The 24,567-nt window shown below is 42.2% G+C and overlaps 1 protein-coding gene across 1 annotated transcript in view; it reads right to left on the reverse strand.

Moving 5' to 3' along the window:
• PKP1 (plakophilin 1) overlaps positions 1-24,567 on the reverse strand; it is a 287,100-nt gene that overhangs the window by 178,843 nt on the left and 83,690 nt on the right. The window contains exons 5-6 of the mRNA XM_072137242.1: positions 19,183-19,390; positions 13,565-13,742 (exon numbers count right to left, since the gene is read on the reverse strand). Of these exons, the coding sequence (XP_071993343.1) occupies positions 13,565-13,742; positions 19,183-19,390 (386 nt within the window). The remainder of the gene's footprint in view (positions 1-13,564; positions 13,743-19,182; positions 19,391-24,567) is intronic.

Genomic DNA, 24,567 nt, shown 5'->3' on the forward strand with positions numbered 1-24,567 from the left:
TTTTTGCGAGAAGAGTGGGCTTATTTTGGAGTGCATAACATTTTTTAAATTACTTTTTAGAGCATTTTTTTTATAGGGTATTAATTAAAAATTATCTTTTTTCGGAACGTTTTTGCGGTTTTTTTTTCTACGGCGTGTACCGTGCGGGTCCAGTAACGATTCTGTTTTATTATACAGATTGTTACGGACGCGGCAATACCAAATATGCGGGATTTTTTGTGTTTTTGTGTTTTTTATACTTTATTAAGTGTTTTTATGGGAAAGTGACATTTTAGGGGCTTATATTTTTATGTATTTATTTTTTATTTATTATAATGTGTAGTGTTAAGTGTTTTTGCATATTTTTACTTATACATACTTGAACTTGAACCAGTGATGCTCTGATCACTGGTTTAAGTTCAATACACTGCTCTACAATACTATTTTATTGTAGAGCAGTGTAAACTGTCTGAGCAAGCTTGCGCATGCTCAGACAGTTTACAGTCAGACCCGGAAGGGGTCTGACTGCCATGGAGACCGGGCAGCTCCGGGGCACATGCCAGTCCTCGGAGCTGCCCAGAAGTGGATCGGATCCCCCGGTAAGCGGCACGGGGGATCCGATCCACAGCGCAAACACCCTTACACGCCGCGGTAAGGGGTACTAGACAGCTGACAGCCGCTGCTTCTGGTACCGGCTCCGTTCATGAGTCGGTGCCAGAAGCAGGACGTTATAGAACGTCCCCGTGCGCTAAGTATCTAGCCCCGGGGACGTACTATAACGTCCTGGAGCGCCTAGGGGTTAAAAAAAGAAATTGCATAACATACACTTATCAAAACAAACAATTCCCAACTTCTCCAGATGAGAAAGAGGGACAAAGTGACAGCACATAATGCGCTACGGCTATTTTTCCCTGTAAGCTTCACCCTAGTCACGTCCTTAACCTCACCCTGGCCACACCCCAAATCTGCTGAGGCCACAGAGCAGCAGCAAGCATCATGTAACTGTATGAGCACTGCAGTTCAGACGGCAGTCACGGAGTCCTTGCACAGCACCTCAGGACAAGCAGGTGAGTAATAAGCATCTACCATCAATGATTCTGATGGTAGATGTCCTTTAACGCCTTGCTGCACCATAACATTCCCCAACTTCATGGTGCAGCAGCCGGTGTATGATGCATAATGCAGCAAACACCCACGATCAGTGTTGGCAACAATTACAGGTGTTAACCCTTCACATGCCAAAGCTGCTGGCGGCATGTAACAGTCGGGGTGCATAATGTCATCAGGGAGCAATGGGGGTCTTTAGACAGCAGGAGTTGTTATTTCTGAAGATCTGTTACAATGTGCCAGTTGCACATTGTGACAGATCATGTGCAAAATCCCCATATTCTACTATACTGTAGTAGTGGTGAGATACGTCTGCCCTCTGCTTGACAGCCCGTCCCATCTCACTGTCCCAGAGTGAAGTCAGCGTCACGTGATGGGTCATGTGAGCGGGGACGGACCTCGGGTGGGGGGCAGCAATCCTCCACGCGGCGTGCGCCCGATATCTTCGTTGGGATGGTTTGAATATATACAACAGGTGAGCACTTGCACATTCTTGGCTATATGTTGCATATAAGCCCAATTTTGTCAATCAGATACATCCCCCAGACGAAGGCTAGCGTCAAAACGCACATTGGGGAGTTTCTTTGTCTGTGGTGCACTCAGGGCGAATAACACACTTAGTGTAAGCGATGTGTACAACTGTGCTAGAATATGACTGCATGAAGGAGGGATGTGAGCAATTCTGTTATGCACTAGCACTTTGTATACACTTACGTATTGCACTTAGCACTTTAAAATTTAGATTTTTAATGTTTTCTACTAGGTGTTATACTCAGAAATAAGTGCAGAAAGATTTAATGTTTTTTGACAGCCTACTAACAATATGATAATTTTTGAATGATGTATAAGATATCCTTGCCCCTAGTCCCTGTACGCTGCTCTCACGGAAAATGTGTAATTCTCATATGATGGTTGTTCCATCACCACTCCCAAGTGTACCTGTAGACTGTCTTGTTTTGTGTTTATGTCTTGTTTTATGTTTATGTACTGTATATATTCTAATAAAGATTAAAACTTATTTTTATCTTTATTCATTGTCATGTGTAAATTGGCTTAGTTTCTGAATAGGTGTAAGTTAAGTTATAGCCAATACAGATGGAGATAGTAAATGGAGGAGATATACCACGATAATATAGATAGTAGTGATAGAGATACTATTCTTTTCCCCTCTTTTATGTGACCCCTAAGGTAGTGTTATTACTGTTGTATAGCAGAATATGGTAAGATCAACCAGGCAACCTAAAGTTTAAGTGCCATAGGGGTCTGTGAAGGAAACCACGACGCTCCGGACCACTGAAGGGTACGCAAGGTCACTCAGTTATCCTTATACAGATACTCCCAGAACGCAAGGTTTCTGAGAAGCGCAGGAAGCGATTTAAAGTTGTCCACACAACTTCCTTATATGGCACAACAATAAATCACACCTCTGTCCACCCCAAGGAGAAAAATTTGGAGAACAAAAGGACCTTTTGCTTCTTCCCTCGTAGGGAAGTCGTAGGGTCATGGTTCTGGTATCATTGGATCCGGGTGAATCCCTGGATCGCATTGATTCTAACCTGAACCATTTTCTATGGTCCTATCCAGAGGTATTGATATCTCTGGAACAGAGTATCCTAGAGCACTGAAAAATGGATTATCATAATTTCCTGAAAAACACGCGTACAAAAATTATTTTGTGTTCTGGTGAGACGGACCATAACTTCATAATGGTCCCTATTCAACTTGGTGATTTGAGAGTTTTAATGGCTTTTTGGGGAGGGGGGGGGTGCCTGGAGTCGGTTTGTCTGCATAGGTCTTTGAAGCCCAGTCCCATGCTGTTTTTGTCAACAATCTGGCTCAATTAGGTTAATTTAAGGTGGTGAATTACTAGCAGGCCTCCCCTCCCCCTGGTCACATTTATCACACCTCCCCCCTGTAGAGGGCACTAGGAGGTAACACCCTTCTGTGTTCGCCCGCATGCCCGTCAGCTATCTCCCCATGCCTGGATAGCTCATCTGCATTACTTTGTTCACAGCCCTTTTTGTGTCGAATGGTGAAGTTGTACTGTTGGAGCGCGAGGCTCCAGCGTAGCAACCTCCCATTGGTACCGGATACCGTGTATCCATGGTGGAGTAGGCCACCTCCCTCAGCAGGAGTTTCCGGCTTGTAGCACTGGGAAAGTAGACAGAGCGGTCTTCAGTGCTCGGAAAGTCATCTCACATTCATTTGACCAATCGACTACGGAGGGCAAATTCTTCTTGGTGAGGTCCGTCAGGGGCTTAGCCAGCGTACTATAGTGTTGTACGAAACTCTACCCTGAGGTGATGGCAAGGGTGCCCATCTGGAGGGCTCTGCGTGCCACCTCTGGCACCCGTGCCATAGGTTCGCCACCACTGCTCTAGGTGATCCTGCCATGTGCAACTTAAGACCGACCGCGGCCGCGACCGCGACCGCGGCATCTAACATGCCTCTGGGGGGTCTTTCCCCCACGATCGCCCCCCCCCGAACCGTTTTCGGGGGGCGCCGATCGTTGCTATAGCAACTCTGGGGTCCGAACTGGACCCCAGAGTTACCTGCAAGAATTGCCGGTAAGATGGCGTCTGTGACGTCATCTTACTGGCACAGTGCCAGCCTATGCAAGTGTATAGGCTGACACTGATAATACTCTGCAATACATGAGTATTGCAGAATATTATCATGAAGAAGCAATCAGAAGATTGCTTCTTCATGTCCCATGGTATAAAAGTGAAAAAGTAAAAAAAAAATGTTATTCAATAAAAAAATAAAGTAATAAATCACTAAAAATGCCCAAAACCCCCAAAACATATAAAGAGACATATAACTAAAAAAAAAGTCTAAATCATAACACAAACCCCACATATATAGTATCACCGTGTCCGTAACAACCCGTAGAATAAAAGTAAATCATTATTGAACCCCCACAATAAACGCCGTAAAAAAAACTGCTATAAACCTTCCAAAAATTATGATTTTTAGCTATTAAATCCCACAAAAAATGCTATAAAATGTGATCAAAAAACCATGTGTACTCCGACATGATACTGGTGTAAATTACAACATGTCCCGCAAAAAATAAGCCATCAACCAGCTCCGTAGCCAAAAAAGTAACAATGTTATGCCACTTGGAAGACGGCAATACATAAATGATAGATTTTTCCCCACATTAGGGTTTTGTTTGACAAATTTAGTAAAACGTAAGAAAATATATTCAAGTCTGGTATCCCCGTAATCGTATCGACCCATAGAATAAAGATAATATGATTATTAGTCTATACGGTGAACACCAAAAAAAAAAGAGTAAAAAATCCAGTACAGAATTGATGCTTTTCTACTCCTGCCCTCAAAAAAAGTTCCTAAATTTTCAACAATAGGTGATACCAACCCCAAAATGGTAACAATGGAAAAAGCATCTCATCGCGCAAAAAAAATGGCATCACATGGCCCAAATAACGAAAAAGCGAAAATTTTATAGCCTTCAAAAGGGGCCAATCAGGAAACTAAAATCCTGGCAGCTGCAGCGCCCTCCTTCCCTTCTGCACCTCGCTGTGCCCCCATAAAACAAGTAACGGCCACATGTGGGGGGGTCTTTGTACTCAGGAGAAATTGCAGAACAAATTGTATGGTGGGTTTTCTCTTTTTATATTTTGGAAATGTGTAAATTTTAGTGCTAAATGAACGTATAAGGGAACAATTTGACCATTCTAAATTTCACCTCCATTTTGATTCAATTACTATGAAGATCTCAAGGGGTTAACAATCTTCGTAAAAGCGGTTTCTGATAGCTTGAGGGGTGCAGATTTGAAAATGGGTTGGTTATATAGGGGGTTTTGATGCTAAATATGTAAAATTTCATTCAAAACTGTATTTATCCCCAAAATAGTCAATTCTGAAAATCTGGAAAAGCGCTATTCGATTTGTAAGCCGCGTGACATCAAAATAAATTATCCAGACATTTCAGAAATTATGAAAATGTAAAGTAGACAAATGGGAAATGTTATTCAGCAACTTATTTAGGTGGTAAATCTATCTGCCTGAAAACGCAATGATTTTGAATTTCGAAAATGGCAAATTTTTCAAAAAATGTATCATATTTTCTTTTTTTTTGTAAATAAACGCAAAACTTATCAGCCAAAATTTACCACTAAAATGAAGTACAACATGTGGGGAAAAAACTATCTCAGAATCGTTTTGATAAGTAACAGTGTTCAAAAGTTATAACCATATAAAGCGACGCAGGTCAGAATCCAAAAAAATCGGGCTGAGCCTTAGGCCCCTTCCACACTAGCGAGTGTGATGCGATGAACTCGCATCACACTCGCAACGCAAGCTGCCGGGAACGCACGGCCCGAACGCTGCACCGCGGGAGTGAACTCAGCATGTCAGTTCACTCCCGCGGTGCAGGGTTCGGGCCGTGCGTTCCCGGCAGCTTGCGTTGCGAGTGTGATGCGAGTTCATCGCATCACACTCGCTAGTGTGGAAGGGGCCTTAAGCTACAAAATGGCTGCGTCCTTAAGGGGTTAATTATCAGCAGAGACATCAGTTGGGCCTTAGGCCGCAGCCCAGCCTTCCCCACCCTCTGACAAGTGTTGCATGAACGGCAGTAGGCAGCCACATTGGCCCCCAATTTTGGCCATTAGAAATGTGGGGCTAGTCTAGCCTTTGTTTTTGTAATCCCTATGTGTCCAGCCATTGGAATCTCATGTGCCATCCACAACAACTCAGTCCTGAACGGAGAGGGTACAACTAACTGTTGGTCCCTGGGCCATGCCTCCGGTGTACCCTGCCGGACCGTCACCCGGTACAGCCGTCCTTGGTCCCAGACCACCCGCTCAGGGTCTGAATCTGAAGGAGGCTGTGCCACTTGCTCCTTAAGACATTCGGGTTAGGGTTAGATTCTGCACGGAATTCACACCTGCAAACCTTTCCCTCACAGCTGTTAGCCCCCTGTCTCTCCCTGCACTAGGAGTTTAAGAGGACAACAGGTAACCAGAGGCTGACAGCCCACTCCCTATAGTAACCTGACCCTCTGCTTGGATGGTCCCCTCCCCCAAGAGCGAAGTAGGACCCAGGACCCACAGTAGGACCCACCTCCACATTCCTGCCAGTAGGTAGGTTACATACATCAGTTATATCATTGACAATATAAACATCACTGTCATAACAATCAATCTTAATATCAGCTACAGCGGCAGGCTGTATATTGCTGGTTGTGGGCTCAGTCCTTGCAGATTCTGGGGACACATACTGTGACACTAGCCAGCCCAAGTCTGTTCCCAGCAGGACACTCACAGGAATATCAGATAATATCCCCACCTCCCTTATGCCCCTCCCCGCACCCCAGTCCAAATAGACCTTGGCAATGGGCAGAGCTGGTTCTATTTCTCCAATTCCGGAGACAGTGAGGGTTTTCCCGGGTATCAAATCCTGTGGGGACACCAGTTCTGGTCGTACAAGGGTTAGTTCAGCCCCAGTGTCTCTCAGTCCCATGGCCACAGCCTGGCCTATGGTGAGGGGCTTCAAGTTATCATGGGACCTCCCACCACCCCCACACAAAACAGGGGATGGTTTTAAGGACAGTATCGAGGCCTTTGAAGTGTCCCGGCTGTTTACACAGATGACATACCCGGGGTTCACCAACTGGCATGGAGAGGGAAGGATGGGAAGATGCCCCCTTGGGCTTAGGGACAGGGTTAGCAGGGATGGTCCCTCTGGCAGTGATGGTGTTTGTCTTTCCCCCTCTCCAGCTAGCAGGTCTCCTGGCCTCCAGAGTCCGGTTGTTGCTGTATTCATCTGCCAGGCCAGCTGTTTCCAAAACATCTTTGGGTTTTCTGTCAGGAAGGTGCTGCTGTAATTCCTCCGGGCAATTCCACAAAAACTGCTCAATGGTCATTTGCTCCTTCAGCTGCTGGAAGGTGGTAAGTCCCAGTCCGGAGGTCCACTGGTCCACTGTTCGTAGAAGAGCACTCATGTGATCAGTCCAGCTGTCAGCAGTCCCCCGCTTCCAGTAGGTCTCAGGGGTCAGGTTGTACTGACGGACCAGAGCCTGCTTGATATCCTTATAAGTCAGGGTGGTCTCAACTCTGAGTCGAGGGGTAAAGTACGGACACATTGGTCTGCAGGCACATGGTACTGTTGATATGTTTTTTCAAAAGCCAGCAAAAAAGTATCCCAGTCAGTACCTGTATCCAGCAGGAGAAAGTCCTCAGTCTGCAGCTTTGGCACATGGTTCTCCAGCAGCACTGGACTAGCAGGAGCAGACTGTTGTAGCTGAATCATCTGCAGCTGGTGTTCACGCTCCCATTGCCTTTCTGCGGCCTCTGCTTCCACTCACTCCCGCCGTTCTGTAGCCTCTGCTCACTCTCGCCTTTCTGCAGCCTCTGTATCCATTCGCTGTGGCCACTCTGCAGCAGCCATGAGGGTCTCGTATGCAGCGTGGTTCCGCTCCTGTAAACTGGACAAGGCAGCTTGCAAGATGGCCGCCAAGCCCATCAGATCATGTGGGTGGGCAGGCAGTGGGCGGTCCAATGTGGGACTGACCATTGGCGACTGGCTCCTTGGGGAGTCTGGGCAGAGTTCCCCCTCGCCTTGAACAATAGCTTCACCCACCTCCTTCTGGTCCAACTGCGGTACTGCATCGCCCTCCGTAATGTCCACAGCACTGGCAGCATTCTTCCTGCCTTTGTTCCTACCGGCCATTCTCACAGCTGTTGGTAACTAACAAAGAACTGCAACTTTATGTACCTCACAACTTACTGTAAATGCACTCTACCTGTGTCTAGTGCTGCATTGGTCTTAAGAACCCAATGCAAACGCTGCTATTGGTAATCTTTAGTATGGATCACACAATCGAACACTATTATCTCGATCATCCCACTGCCTGCCACCAATGTGAAGGAAACCACGAAGTTCAGGACCCCTGAAGGGTACGGAAGGTCACTCAGTTATCCTTTTACAGACACTCCCAGAATGCACAGTTGTCCACACAACTTCCGGATATGGCACAACTATAAATCAAAGCCTTGAATGGCTATAAGATCCCTCTCACTAGAATATTATCAGCCTTATGCTGCCACCAGTTCTCCTTTAATATAAACCCAGTCCGTAACGGGATTATATAGGGTGAGGAACCAACCCAGTAGCATGTATATAAGCGAGAAACCCGGATTTGTGATCGAGATAAAAGAGCAACAATGATTAGATTTTATATTTAATTGTGAATTAGTTAACTTTGTGTGTGTGGCTAATGGAACCCGATAGACCACATCTTAAGTTCCTTCTCTGCTCTTGATGGTAAAGTGGTTCCCAGGCAAAGACCAGGCCCATTCAGTTGTTTGTGCCTGATTATATCAGGTGCGGACACACCTCTGTCCACCCCAAGGAGGAGTCATGGGTCACTCCTACCTTGTACTACAACCAGAGCCCTGGAGAAGCCGTAGTTTCTCAAGGGGAAGTCGTAGGGTCGTGGTTCTGGTATCATTGGACCCAGGTGAATCCCTGTATTGCATTAAAACCAAACCTGATCCATTTTCTATGGTCCTTTCCAGAGGTATTGATATCTCTGGAACAGAGTATCCTAGAGCGCCGAAAAATGGTTTATTTTGATTTCCTGAAAATAACACGTACAAAAACGTATTTGGTCTTCTGGTGAGATGCACCATAACTTCATAACGGTCCCTATTCAACTTGGTGATTTGAGAGTTTTAATGGTTCTTTGTATGAGACTTGGGGGGGGGGGGGATGCCTGGAGTCAGTTTGTCAGCATAGGTCTTTGAAGCCCAGCCCCATGCTGTTTTTGTCAACAATCTGGCTCAATTAGGTAAATTTAAGGTGGTGAATTACTAGCAGGCCTCCCCTCCCCCTGGTCACATATATCACAGGGTCTAAAAAATTGTAAAAAAAAAAAAAAAAAAAAAAAAAAAAAAAAAAACAAAGTTCAAATCAACTCCCCCTCTTTTCCCTAGAACTGATATAAAAACATAAATCATAAAACATATTAGGGATCGGCGCATTAAATAGTCCCGATCTATCAATATTGAAAACCTTTTATTCCTGTCGGTGAACCTTGTAATGGAAAATAGCGCCCAAATGTTCAAAACGCCACTTTTTTACAAGAAATTAAAATTTCATTAAAAGTGATCAAAAGGTTGTACAGTCCCAAAAATGGTATTAATGTAAACGTCATCTCATACCGCAAAAAGGACACTTTAAACAGCTATGTACACTGAAGGATAAAAAATTAATAGGTCTCAGAATATAGTAAAATGAAGAATATTTTTTTACAAAGGATTTAAATTTTTTAAATGTACTAAAACATAATAAAATATATATACATTTGATATTGCGTGCACTGAAAGCCATAAAAACCAAATTTGTAATTTTCTTTCCCGCTTTCCAGTACATGGCCTGGGATATTTAATATTCTAGGAAGTACGATTTGTTACACAGAAACAGGCCACACACAGCTCTGTACATGGAAAAATAAAAAAAGTTATTGATTTTTGAAAGTGGGGAGTGAAATATGGAAATGCAAAAATTAAAAAGGGCTGTGTCCTTAAAGGGGTTTTCCTGCTAATACAAATTAGTTTATGAAAACTCTGTGCATGACTGTTCTGCTTCATTCATCTCTATGCATCTCTCTCAACTGCCCAGGGCGGTGGGACAGAGATGAAAAAACGGTACGGTTGGGAGGTATGCAATTACAAGATACGATGAGCTCCTTTTTCGACCATGATTATTTTACAAGCAGGCTTTACAATTCTTAACAACATATTTAAAATAATGATATGGATAGGTTTGTGTGAAATAATATAAATAATGAGGAGCATAACTGTATATCGAAATGTACTTTTAAGCAACAATGCAAATACTGTATAAACTTTATACAAGTTCTACGAGTGTGCTCCTATTAAATTATTGTAATGTAGGGTTAATTAGATAAACAAGTTAGTAAAATTTACTATCCCCTGTCACATTTCTCTTATTTCTACACTACTTTTCACATGCTTTGCTGACATAATGTAGTGGAGTAAATTTGCTGATATTGGCGGTAGTAGTATTGGCTGGTAGTTGGGGACCCTATGACTAGGCATTATTAATGTGGGACATTTTGATAATGGGGATATGAGGTCTGGCAATATGCATGAGTATTCTTTTCTGTTGAACAAAAGTATGTGATCAAGGTTCTATCACATGTCTAAGGCCCCTTCCACACTTTTCACACGCATGTTCTGCGCATGCTTTTGACACGCAGAACTTGCATTGCACTCTGACCCATGGTAATCAATGGGCTTTTTCAGACTTTTCGCACACACACACATGCTTTTTTTTTAACGCGCATTTAAATCTCAACATTCTCTAATGCATTGCACTCCGAGACACATGCAAGTGCAATGCTTTTTTAACACCGTGGGGGTCATTTACTAAGGGCCCGATTCGCGCTTTCCCGACGTGTTACCCGAATATTTCCGATTTGCGCCGATTTTCCCTGTATTGCCCCGGGAATTTGGCGCACGCGATCGGATTGTGGCGCATCGGTGGCGGCATGCACGCGACGGAAACCGGGGGGCGTGGCCGAGCGAAAACCCGACGGATTCGGAAAAACCGTCGCATTTAAAACAATAGAAGTGTCGCTTGGGACGCGCTTACCTTCACTTGGTCCGGCTCGGTGAAGTTGAGTTTAATTGCAGATTATATAACAGACTAACTGGGGCAAATTTACTTACCTGGACGACGGAGTTCACCCGAATTGCATTGTCTAACGTCAATACACGGTGTCGCGATTCACAAAGATTGTGCGCCCGATTTCCTGCATCTGTTGCTTCCCTGCTCAGGTCCGCCGGAGTTCACCTTCTTCTTCCTGGTTTATGTAAGTGCTTTGGTTGCGACACAATTTGAATATTAAATCCCGCACTCAGTCAGAATTAGTCGGATCGTCCGACGGTCCGCCCCCGATTTCTGTCGCATGAAAGCCATTGCAATTGCGCCACAATCCCCAGTTAAATACCTGTCACAGCGGTGCAAATCCCAAAATTTACAGGACCCTTAGTAAATAAGCCCCAATGTCTTAAAATGTCTAGCTAGAAAGCAGATTTTTAATAATGATTTATTTATGTGAACATATGATTATAAGGTGTGTATGAACTCTTTTCATGTTCATTTATTACATTTAGGAGGTATGATGCAGATTATTTTTAGATTTTTTGCCATATATGTACATTTATGGCAAAACTTGTCAACACATTTTTCTCAAATACAGATGGTGACAGGTTCCCATAGAACCCTATTAACTAACTCTAAATCTTCCATCTTTTAGTTAAAAATGGTTTACTTTGCGTGTCTGGCATTAGCAGGTGTGTGTCTTGCTTGGCTTGCCCCTCAGATCTAATCCACACTATGCCTTATACCTCCTCACTATTCAGCACTTCATGTCTTGTGACCAGAGTGATGTCATCTATGGTTCTTTACCCAGTACCATTATCATCTACTTCATGTATGTATCTGATCACATGAATCACAGTATCCCTCCACGGACTTCTACTCCTCCCCATGGAGGCATGCTATGATTTCATGTGGTCAGATATATACATAAGGTAGAAGTTAATGTTACTGCATAAAACATTTAACACAGTATTTTGTATGCATAATCATAAGTAAACAGAGGTGTACATGTATGTAGTTGAATATTGGCAGATGGTCCCTAAGTACAAAAAAGGATCAAAAAGCGATCCTGGAAACTACAGCCCTGTGAGTCTAACTTCTGTGGTGGTGAAAATATTTGAGGGGTTTGTTAGAAATGCTATCCTGGAGTATCTCACTTTGCATAACCTAATAACCCAGCGTCAGCATGGGTTTATGAGAGATCAGTCCTGTCAGACTAATCTGATTGTTTTCTACGAGGAAGTAAGTTCCAGACTTGATCTGGGGGACGCTGTGGATGTTGTATTTCTGGACTTTTCAAAGGCATTTAAAATGAGACTACTGGGTCTAGGGGAAAATCTGCGTATTTGGGTAAGTTATTGGCTTAGTGATAGAAAACAGAGGGTCGTCATTAACGGCACATTCTCAGATTGGGTTGATGTATTGGGACCACTTCTTTTTAAGTGCCACAGGGGCCAGTATTGGGGCCACTTATTTTTAATATTTTTATTAAGGACCTTGTAGTGGGTTTACACAGTCAAGTTTCAATATCTGCAGATGATACTAAGCTGTGTAAAGTAATAAATACTGAGGTCGATAGTTTAGGATTACAGAGGGATTTGTGGAAGCTTGAGGAGTGGGCAGAGAAATGGTTGATGAGGTTTAATGTAGATAAATGTAAAGTTATGCACTTGGGCCATGGAAACATAAAGTATAATTATGTTCTAAACAGTCAATTACTTGGTAAAACTGGAGCTGAAAAGGACTTGGGGGTATTGGTGGATGGCAAACTTAATTTTAGTGACCAGAGCAAAGCAGAGATGAATTGATTCTCATGATAAAGACATAGATTTGCCCTTATACAAATCCCTGGTCAGACCACACATGGAATATTGTGTACAGTTTTGGGCACCAGTGTATAAAAAGGACATAGTAGAGCTGGAATGGGTGCAGAGGAGAGCAACCAAGATTATTAGGGGAATTTGATATTATTCAGTTTAGAAAAAAGACGACTTAGGGGAGACCTCATTAAGATGCACAAATACCTGACGGACAATGCAAGGATCTCTCCAAAGATCTTTTTATACCTAGGCCTGTGACCAGGACAAGGGGGCATCCTCTACGCCTAGTGGAAAGGCGATTCTACCATCACCATAGACAAAGGTTCTTTACTGTAAGAGCAGTGAGACTATGGAACTCTCTGCCGCAGGAGGTTGTTATGGCGGACTCTATGTACATGTTCAAGAGAGGCCTGGATGCCTTTCTGGAGAGAAAAAATATCACGGGTTATGGGGATAAAACATTTATTTAATTCTTAAAGGTTGGACTTGATGGACTTGCGTTTTTTTCCGGCCTTATATACAATAATACTATGATGATGATACTAATTTCATACTGCAGTGCAAGTAAATTTAATATGCAAGACTCCATTAATATCATTAAATCTACCTCAGAGGAGTTGCATATACGTTTGCAAACTGATTTTTTTTTAAATTGCAGCCAAGTAGAGGAACCATTTAGGGATAAGGCAATGCTTTCTAATAATAATTTTTATGAATTATTTACTTTGGGTGCTTTTATTTTAATGACAAGTTTCTTGTAAGGGATTTTAAAATAAAATGAAGCAACACTCCTTAATGCAATTCTAAAAATGGGGAAAGAATCTGCTTTTAGAAAATTGTGAGGGTTTAGTATAATTATTTATGCTGTAATTTTGGTTTTATTTGAACATGTCAAAATTGTAAAAACTGCTATGGCTAATAACGCAACAAAACTTTCAGAAATGCCTGGCACAGAAAGGGTTACTATATATAAATCAATGAACTATGTTTAGATTTGTTACCTTAAACATCCAGTTGCGTTGAAAAATATTTCAGGATCCAATAAACTTTTATGACCGGACACTGGATAGTCTGTCCACCCAGTAAATGGAACCACAACACATTCATTCAATACAGAAAGAGCTTCTTTTACCAACTCTTCCTTCAGCTGATCAGTCGAGGATAAATTCCAAAGTAAACCTGTAAAAGACACGGTATGTGAGTTAATTTAGATTTTTTATATCTTAAAACGGTAGTCAAATATTAAACAACTATTGTAGAGACTTACAAAACCTGCATTTTAATATGTGTATGCTTCAATGTGTCTATTTTTTACAGGCATAACACATCAGGTCTCAAAGAGTGCTATTAAGGTGAGGTAGATTTTACCCCACCCATAAATAACATGGCATGATCGGTGTAATTAGGTAGACAGTTAAAGGAAATCTACCATCAAATTCAAGCATGATAAACCAGGGGACACCTACATAGGCACAATGGCTGTGGGAATCTTCATGGCTATGGGATGTTACCAGCTGGGCTGTCTAAATTGCCATTATTATGAATGTAGTATTTGGCTTCTGTGGTGGTATTTTCTTCTGTACTGTGGAATTTATAATTTCTGGGTAGGGGTTTTGTGCTGTACTGTGGTTGTTGGTTACTGATGCTATCCCTTAAAGTTTAGCAGTATGACCTTTGGAGCAATAAATATTGCTCACCCCTGGCCTAAATCTTTGAATCAGGAAAAAAAACAGACATTTAAAGGAAATGTATTATATGTCTGTGGAGTCAGAGCCAGTCCATTTTATAAGAACTTTGACTCCAAAAAATTGTCAGAGACTCAGATTTCATGACTACAAATCCCCAGCCCTGGTTACTCCAGCCGATCCATGCTCTGACTTTGCAGGCTGTAACACTGTGAAGGAGCATATCTCACCCACTCCCTCAGCACTTCCCCCTGTGCCTGCTACAATTTCATGGAAGGAGTGAGTTTTACCATACAGTGGGAGGGGGAAGTGCACATCATCAGAAAGAAAAATTGCAGTTATCTATGGGAAGAAAGAAGGAAAGATATTGAGGAGTTGTTTTAAAAATTTACTACCAGCAGCAAACCAAGCCTCTCTTTGTACATATTTTAGTGGAAATTCAGAATAAAAATTTTTTGCATTTTATCACTCTTTGCTGCAAACTTACATGAAGGTGGTTAGGATTACATTGATGATAAGAAATGCATGTCTCTATTAGACCCTCAGATAAAGGAAATCTATCATAATATTCACAAATTATAAATCAGGTAATATTCTTAACAAAAAAAAAAAGGTGGTTTCGTTTATGAATTAAAATGTTATTTTTGTAGCTTGTATGTTTTCATTGCATTTCAATGCATTTTTTAAAATAATATGTGTTTGTCACAGTAGTATAGGTTAGTAGCATAGGATTTTATGATTTTTGCATGCTTTTTTAGGAAACTGGCCACAATTTTCCCCTTGTCCCACCCGCTCATCCACAGATAGCCGCAAAAGTGGGTTGCCCAGGTTTTCGCTATGGAGCTGATTGAGATAGCAGAGCACAATATTTGGCAATCTCCGTCAGCTCCATAGAGATGAATGGGCCATCCCACAAATGCGCGACCGACTGCTCCAGTCATCTCATGGTGCAACAGTGATAAATTTATCACTCAAACTAAATATAAGAAGATTCTTCTCTGGATTCTGATGTTCTATGGCAGGAAGGCGATATTGTTCAATTTGAAATCACCGCCCACCACAGCACAATTGATTGCATTAATAAGTGCTGATCTTTCCGTATACAAGCTAGCCTATGTAGCTAATGGCATCCAGAACAGTTTTCTCTCATTTGGGACCTACAGTATGTCTCTCTGGAAAGACCACCTTGGATTTGGAGGTTGCTTAGTTATTTTCTTAATGGTGGATTTGTTGTCTAGTCTTGACCCAGCAGTGATGGCAAATTTCTGTAATGTACACTCTCTAAGACTTGTATTTGATATGCTTTACACCTATGGTCAAGTGTTATCTGTGTGTTTTTTTATGTTGAAACGGTACTGTCTCTAGCTATCTATGTGATACTTTCCTGATACATCATGTCTAATTTAACCCTTTGCCCCACAAGGACGTACAGGAACGTCATGTTTTTGCAAGGGTTGTATGCATATTGCAGCAAACACCCACAGCTTACACAGACAACCTAGGGATAAAGAACCCTAGAGAGACTTAAAAAGTAAGTAAAAATGTAAAAAATAGTAAGAAAAATAAATTAAAAAAAGTTGGAAAAAAAATAAAAATTAGGTATCGCCTCATCCCAAAATGTCCAATCTATCAATATATAAAATTACATAAAGTATAAGTGTAGGTGGGCACTAATAAGGAAGGTTCCGGATTTCTTAAATAAATTAATATTTATTTGTACATCCAAAAACATACAGATATAAAAATGAGACCTACAGACGTCTGTGTTAAAAGTTGGTCTTAGTAACAAAAAACAACTAGCTTGAAAAAATAAAAAAATATAAAATCTAACGCTTTAGAGATATATCAAAAATTTATTTTAAGTTAAAAAATGGAGAGGAAAAGGTGATATCTCTTTGAAGGGTTCAAAGTTCGGATGCCGTTTGAGAGGTAGGTATCCGGGAGGTATTTTAAGTAGCTGGCAAGATATAGGGCCCTATATATGCATTGTAAGGCTAAAAATCGGATCGGACCAGTATAAATGACAGGTAATCTTTAAATGACTGTAGTCATACACTCACGGTTAGACGGTTTTAGCTTGTTTTCATATTAGACAAAGTTTCTTCGCAATGGAGAATAATGAAAGGCAGTGTGGGCTGAGTACACTTTGGCGTCTCCACCGCCGCGTGTGTTGCGCAATGGCGCTCAAAGGTAGGTATTCTGGCGCAAGTCCTGCATCAAGCAGCAAAGCTTTTGCCTCGTCTTTTCCTTTTGCAGTCCCGGTCAATCGTCTTGCATCAGGTGAATGATAGCTGCACACAGCGGGGTGCGTCCACCCCAAGCAATAGAGTTTACAACACAGGATATTCTGCTATAAATCTCTTATTGCGTTTTGAGTTCTTGGTGCTTTTTTGTGAGTGCTTGTTAGATGGGTCTCGATCCTATGATTTATAGCTGTAACTGTGGCTAGACGCGTTTCAGAGCAAACAGCTCTTTCCTCAGTAGCCTTTATGGACCTCCTTGTCTTTTCCTCTTTATATAAAAGTGTTCAGGGTATTTTAGAAAACCTGACCCGGATACCTTGAACTAGAACAAAATTTTGTTTAGCTGGAAACTGTGGACTGGATTTTGGTGACATATCTCTGTCAAAAAAAAAAATTGTTATTTGAATTATATTATGCAGCGAATATGTGCATTCATGTTCTCTTGAACGCTGAGATGTTTGTTTTGGAGACAATATAAGATAACAGGACACTTGGTAAGCTACGTAAACAAGTGTAAACAAGTGTAAACAAAATATTTGAAGCTAAATTTAAACAGTAACTCTTAGTGGGCTAAAGAGACCGATATATATAGTGTGTTCAAAATTTCAATTCATACAATATTATTTAAGACATCTATTGTGAAGATGTTCCATTTGTATAGATGAATCCATATTCATACAAGGTATACAGTATGAATCATTTACATAAACATGTATTCATACTGTATACCTTGTATGAATATGGATTCATCTATACAAATGGAACATCTTCACAATAGATGTCTTAAATAATATTGTATGAATTGAAATTTTGAACACACTATATATATCGGTCTCTTTAGCCCACTAAGAGTTACTGTTTAAATTTAGCTTCAAATATTTTGTTTACACTTGTTTACACTTGTTTACGTAGCTTACCAAGTGTCCTGTTATCTTATATTGTCTCCAAAACAAACATCTCAGCGTTCAAGAGAACATGAATGCACATATTCGCTGCATAATATAATTCAAATAACAATTTTTTTTTTTGACAGAGATATGTCACCAAAATCCAGTCCACAGTTTCCAGCCAAACAAAATTTTGTTCTAGTTCAAGGTATCCGGGTCAGGTTTTCTAAAATACCCTGAACACTTTTATATAAAGAGGAAAAGACAAGGAGGTCCATAAAGGCTACTGAGGAAAGAGCTGTTTGCTCTGAAACGCGTCTAGCCACAGTTACAGCTATAAATCATAGGATCGAGACCCATCTAACAAGCACTCACAAAAAAGCACCAAGAACTCAAAACGCAATAAGAGATTTATAGCAGAATATCCTGTGTTGTAAACTCTATTGCTTGGGGTGGACGCACCCCGCCGTGTGCAGCTATCATTCACCTGATGCAAGAAGATTGACCGGGACTGCAAAAGGAAAAGACGAGGCAAAAGCTTTGCTGCTTGACGCAGGACTCGCGCCAGAATACCTACCTTTGAGCGCCATTGCGCAACACACGCGGCGGTCGAGACGCCAAAGTGTACTCAGCCTACACTGCCTTTCATTATTCTCCATTGCGAAGAAACTTTGTCTAATATGAAAACAAGCTAGAACCGTCTAACCGTGAGTGTATGACTACAGTCATTTAAAGATTACCTGTCATTTATACTGGTCCGATCCGATTTTTAGCCTTACAATGCAGATATAGGGCCCTATATCTTGCCAGCCACTTAAAATACCTCCCGGATACCTACCTCTCATACGGCACCCGAACTTTGAACCCTTCAAAGAGATATCACCTTTTCCTCTCCATTTTTTAACTTAAAATAAATTTTTGATATATCTCTAAAGCGCTAGATTTTATATTTTTTTATTTTTTCAAGCTAGTAGTTTTTTGTTACTAAGACCAACTTTTAACACAGACGTCTGTAGGTCTCATTTTTATATCTGTATGTTTTTGGATGTACAAATAAATATTAATTTATTTAAGAAATCCGGAACCTTCCTTATTAGTGCCCACCTACACTTATACTTTATGCAATAGCTTTGACTTTTTCCCATTGGGTGTTTTAGGGATAAGGTGGTAGCACATAAGGACGGCTAGATAAATTTGATAAGTGCCACTAAATCTTTCAATATATAAAATTGGTTACTCCAGTCGGTGAAATCCGTAACAGAAAAAAAGCACCCAGATGTCCAGTATGGCACCTTTATGCCATTTTGCAACATATGATAATGTTAATAAAAAGCAAGCTAAAAGACAAACAGTCCCCATAATGGTATCAATGTATCATTGTGTCCTGCAAAATAGTACAAAAGATTAAAATCTATGAAAACCTAATAAAACCTATATAACTTTGGTATCTATGATCGTAGAATAAAGGTGAGGTGTCATTTGGAATGCTTAATAAAAACAGGTACCAATGAAAATGGCACAATTTTAAAAAAATTTTTTTTTTTTTAGTTTCCCGGTACACTGCATCCATTATTAAATACCATCGCTGGTACAATTTGTTACACAAAAAACAAGCCCACACAGAGCTCTGTAAATGTACAATGTAAAAAAAAAGGTAGGCAACGAAGCTGTGAAAGAATAGAAGAAAAAATCTCTCACTTGTTCTCAGAGGTACTCTACAATCAAGTAAGGTGTGTAGAGATGGATAAGTGTTTTTTTCTCAATCGTTACTATACTTTTAAACATTTTATATGAATCTTATGACCTGTTATTTGTTTTTGAATCTCCTGATTTGGTGTCTTCCTCAAAACGTTGACTGCTTCACGGATACCTCCTTGCCGGCTTGTCTCAAGCTTATTTGGATTATTTTTGAATACAATATTCCTCAGAGCCCCAGCTGCTGCTAGCTGCACATTTTGATTGGAACTCTGGAAAAGGCTTATTAGCTTCTGGATGCCATTATACTGGTAAACCTGAGAAGAAAAATGAAATACAGAAGTCAAGTACAGTTATTGAAAGTGATTCAAGACTGAGGTACCATTGGTAGCCCTGGGGATATACTGGGCTGATTGTATTCATTTTAGAAACAACTAAGGGGGCACATAGTTACATAGTTCATATGGTTAAAAAAAGACTCATGTGAACTTTATGTTCAACCAAGGAAGGGATTCGATAAGGAAACAATTCTATATAACATAACCGTCAATGTTATTTAGATGTAAAAAGGCATTTAGGCCCTTCTTGAAGCTCTCTGCTGTCCTTACTGTGACCAACGTCTGAGACAGGCTATTCCACAGATTGACAGTTCTCACAGTAAAGAAGCCTTATCACTTCTGGTGATTAAACCTTGTTTTCTCCAGATGCAGTCTTTTGATTTAACAACTTTCCACCATATTTTTTGTATGGAACATTCATATATTTATATAAATTATTAAATGTCCCCTCTTGGTCGTCTCCTTTCGAGACTAAATAAATCTAGTTGTTTTAATCTTTCCTAATAACTTATCATTTTTGTGGCTCTCTCTTGTACCCTCTCCAGCTCCAGGGCAACCTTTTTATGGACTGGTGCCCAAAACTGAACAGTATATTTCAGGTGCGGCTGAACCAATGCCTTGTACAGTGGTAACATTCCTGAGAGTCCATATCGTTTTTGATACATGACAAGATCTTTAGAGGAAGCCTAATGACATTGCATTCTGTTATTTAATATATGATCTACTTGTACACCCAGGTCCTTCTCAAAGGGGTAACCATATTTACTGCACAAAGAACATATGTTGCCTGTGGATAATAATAAGCCCCCCTGTCCCTGCCGGCTAAGGCCCTGCTTAAAGCAGATAAACCCCCCTTGTTACAAACCTATCTGACGGTCCCTGAGTAACCCTACAAGATGACAAGAAAACCTACTTCGTCTGTCAGCTGCTGGATGGTGGAGCGGACAGGTAACCAGAATGAAGATATAGGTCAGTGTTCACATTGCTAACAGAAACAGACACAAGACAGACAGGAAGGTGGGGTCACACTAGGAGATAAACGATACTGAGGGACAAACAACAGATACAGACGGACAAGTGAAGTCAAACAAACCGTGTCAAAAACAAGATGGCTGCAAAGGTACAGATTTGTATAGTTAATAGAATGGTCAGTAGGCAAAGCAGAAGTCAATACACAGAATAGCAAGAACGCAATGGCAAGAGCACTAGATACACAGATAGACTGCAATAATCAGCACAAGATGAAGCACTGGAAAGAATGTAAGGTAGTAATGGACACTACCTCCAGCACTGACTGGCTCAGCCGTCCATCACTCAAACCGCAGCTGCAGGCAAAACAAGTACAAAGATACACCAAGCTTTCCCAGGATCAGAAATGGAGCTGTCAATCACAGGCAGCACTGGGTGTGGTTTTCCAGCAAGAAGCCTGAAACCTTATCCCATCAGAACAAATTGCGAGTTCTGACAGTATGGGGGTCATTTACTAAGGGCCCGATCCCGACGTGTTACCCAAATATTTCCGATTTGTGCCGATTTTCCCTGAATTGCCCCGGGATTTTGGCGCACTCGATCGGATTGTGGCGCATCGGCGCCGGCATGCACGCGACGGAAATCGGGGGCATGGCCGAACGAAAACCCGACGGATTCGGAAAAACCACCGCATTTTTTAAAAAAAATGTGTCCCGAAAATTGCACTTACCTTCACTCAGCCCGGCTCGGTGTATTCCAGTGCATTCCGATGCTCTTCAGCGCAGCAGCGCCACCTGGTGGACGTCGGAGGAACTACCTTAATAAATCCTGGCCGGACCTGAATCCACCGCAGAGAACGCGCCGCTGAATCGGGAATGGGCCGGGTAAGTAAATCTGCCCCAATGTCTCCCATCTAACATTAGTATTATCATGTGACAGTATCTAATCCCAGTCTATATCCTGTAGTGCAGTCCATGTTTTTGCTTTTTACAGTTTAAGAGGAAAATAATTATGTTGTGATTGCTGTTCCCAAGGGTTTCCCAGACACTGACATTTGAACAATCTTGTTAGAAATCACAAGGTCCTGCCTGCTGACATCATAGTTCCTCTGCTGGCAGATCGCATAGACATGCATCTGCCGACCCAGCCTGGAACTTGAAGGCGTGCTGTGGGGAGAAGGAAAGGCCCGGGAGTTAGCACCAGAGGGTGAGAACTCACTTTATTTTTTAAGGGGACACTCTGCTGGGCATTTTATTAATGGGGGCACTAAAATGGATGTTTATTTATTGGGGCACTCTGCTGGATATTATATTTATGGGGGCACACTGCCAGACATTTTATTAATGGGGGCATTCTGCTGGACATTTTGTTAATTGGAGGACATTTCATTCATGAGCAGCTGCATGTAAGGCCTCTTCCACACTAGCGTTGCGTTTCACGTCAGGGTGCAATGCGTGAAAAACTGACGTTTTTGGCTGCGTTTTTGTTCCATTTTTCCTTGGAGTAATTAGCGTTTTTGCGTTTTTCACGCGCGTGTTGTTAGCGTTTTTTTTGCGTTTTCGGCGCATTTTTCACGCGCGAGTCAATGGGAGAATCGAGCATTTTTCAAAGGGACCATGGTTTGGGATTAAAATGGGTTATTTAATTAAAAAATAATGTCTTCTGATAAGTTGCAAACATCTGCGATCTATTCTTCACTGTTCCCCGTGTATATTATCTCCCGACAAGTTAGCAGATGTGAAGAACAGTGAAGAATAGAATAAAAACAGTGAACACAGTGAACACAGGATCATTTAAGAGAAAAACACAGTGCAGAACACAGTGCAGAATAGATTACAGATGTTCGGCACATCTGCTTACTTGTCGGGAGATACGCGCGGAACGGTGCGCCCAAAATAGCATGTGAAGAACAATATATATGTGTGTGAAGAACAAATTGCAGATGTTTAAATACATACACATACACATATATATTGTTCTTCACATGCTATTTTGGGCGCACCGTTCCGCGCGTATCTCCCGACAAGTAAGCAGATGTGCCGAACATCTGTAATCTATTCTGCACTGTGTTCTGCACTGTGTTTTTCTCTTAAATGATCCTGTGTTCACTGTGTTCACTGTTTTTATTCTATTCTTCACTGTTCTTCATTGTGTTTTTTTAATTAAATGATCGTTCGCGAGCAGGGGAAATACTGTTATTCTGGTCACCTAGCAACCCTTACGTTTAAAACGCATTGCACTCGCATTGCACTTGCAATGGTCGCGAGTGCAATGCGTTTTTGATACATCCCCATAGACTTGAATGGGGCGTGAAAAACGCGCGTGAAACGCAAAAATAGAGCATGCTGCGATTTTGACGCACGTGCAAACGAACGCAAGCACACGCGTGAAAAACAACGCTAATGAAGAAAGAGCCATTGAATACAATGGGACAGAGTGCAATGCAAGTTCTGCGCGTCAAATGCACGCGCAGAACTCGCGCGTGAAAAACGCCAGTGTAGAAGGGGCTTAAGAGGAGATCCGCTCACACACAGCCTTTATCCGATTATCCTGCCAAACCATTTCGGGTCCCAAGCTTAGAAAGAGTACCTGCACTCAGAGGTCCGGGATAGACAAAAATAAAGCCTCCGGAGTGCTATCGAAGCTGCAGGAAATCGCATGGTATGGCTCCCAAGACGGCACCGGTCCTTCTCCCACAGGCTGCGCAGCAGCCTTGCCTTTAAACCATATACAGTTGAAAGAACACATAGGATTCCGCCAAACCACCACCGCCGGGTGCTCCGGTAAGACCGTTTATTGTGCGGTTAATGTGCAGCAGAGACCGAGACGCCATACTGCAGACTTCAGGGAGGCAAGGGACTATAACGTCCCGGAACGCCACAGTTTCACTGTATACAGATTTCTCCGCAGCCCTGCAAAAGTTTAGAGCTTTGTTTCTGGGGGTTAAGAAACGCTTACGTGAAAAGCAGATATCCTACTCCATGGCCTACTCCGCGCCTTCGCATCATCCATGAGGAGCAAACCATTTTCTTTGATAATCCGCAAGAAGCAGACACGTGGCTCAACAATCGCCATAGTCCGTCTAAGCACTAGTGTCAGCTCTCCGCAGTTTAATTGTTCTTCATAATGTTCCCGGTACCCTGACGACTTGCATTCATCACCTCTCTCCCTCAGCATGCTGACTCTGATAAGTAACAGTTGTTGGCCTGCTTGCAGGTATATTTTCTTTACTGTGCTCTTTTCCGTTTACAGGTACCATTGTCTCCTGCAAAGAATCGTGGAGGGGCATACTCATCAGAACTGGGGAGCTGAATTTTATTATAATGTGTTGATGGTATATTTTCAACGGGGGTTAAGGGTTGTTGTTGGGAGCATTAGTCTGTGGACATCACATCTAACCTAAACGGTCTAATCCCTGTATTTAATTAAGTTGCCAAGTACATGTGGGGGTACCTTGGTGCCCCGATACCTGCGCCCCGGTTGTCTAGTGCGGGAACCGCAGAGTTCTACCTTAGCTTTGGTGGCTCTGCGGGGTCTGGCGGGGATTCGGTAAAGTGAAGGAGCTCACAGTTTGTTATCTTCTTTTATTACTATATCAGATTTTCTTGTTTACTTGTTAGTTAGCTAAGGTACGGTCCAGCAAGTGTCTTGTGTGAAATGCCTTTAACTGTATTGACTTGGAATGTTAGGGGTATGGACAGTGTCCATAAACATAATATTATATTTTCTCAGATCTGTGCAAACAACCCCTCCCTTGTATGTATGGTGGAAACGCACCAAACACTCTTTAAGGCTGGGAGAAATCCGCGAGCACCCCCCTAGTGGCGGGAGCATGCAACTGCAGGGAAGAAGCATGCAGCCTACACGCCAGGAGCCAGAGTACAGACCGGAGGTAGGAGAGGTAAGCGAAGGCAGGGGGAGGGGGGACTGCGGCAGCAGGCACGAGTGCACCCGCGATCCGTACCGAGGATCGCGGGTGTAACCGTGACAGTACCCCCCCTCCCCCCCTTAGAGCCCTTCTTTTCTTCTTCTTTAGTCCGCTGTTCTTCTTTCTTCGCCTCCTCCAATTCTTCTTGGTGATGAGACACCTTAGGAGTAGAGCAGGTACCGGGAAGACTTGGGAAGCTGCAGGCTGGGTCGGCTCTAGGCACACCGGTGGAGACTCTGGAGCGGCCTCAGGGGAGGGC

This window comes from Engystomops pustulosus, chromosome 2 (genome assembly GCF_040894005.1).
Source record: "Engystomops pustulosus chromosome 2, aEngPut4.maternal, whole genome shotgun sequence".
NCBI lineage: Eukaryota > Metazoa > Chordata > Amphibia > Anura > Leptodactylidae > Engystomops > Engystomops pustulosus.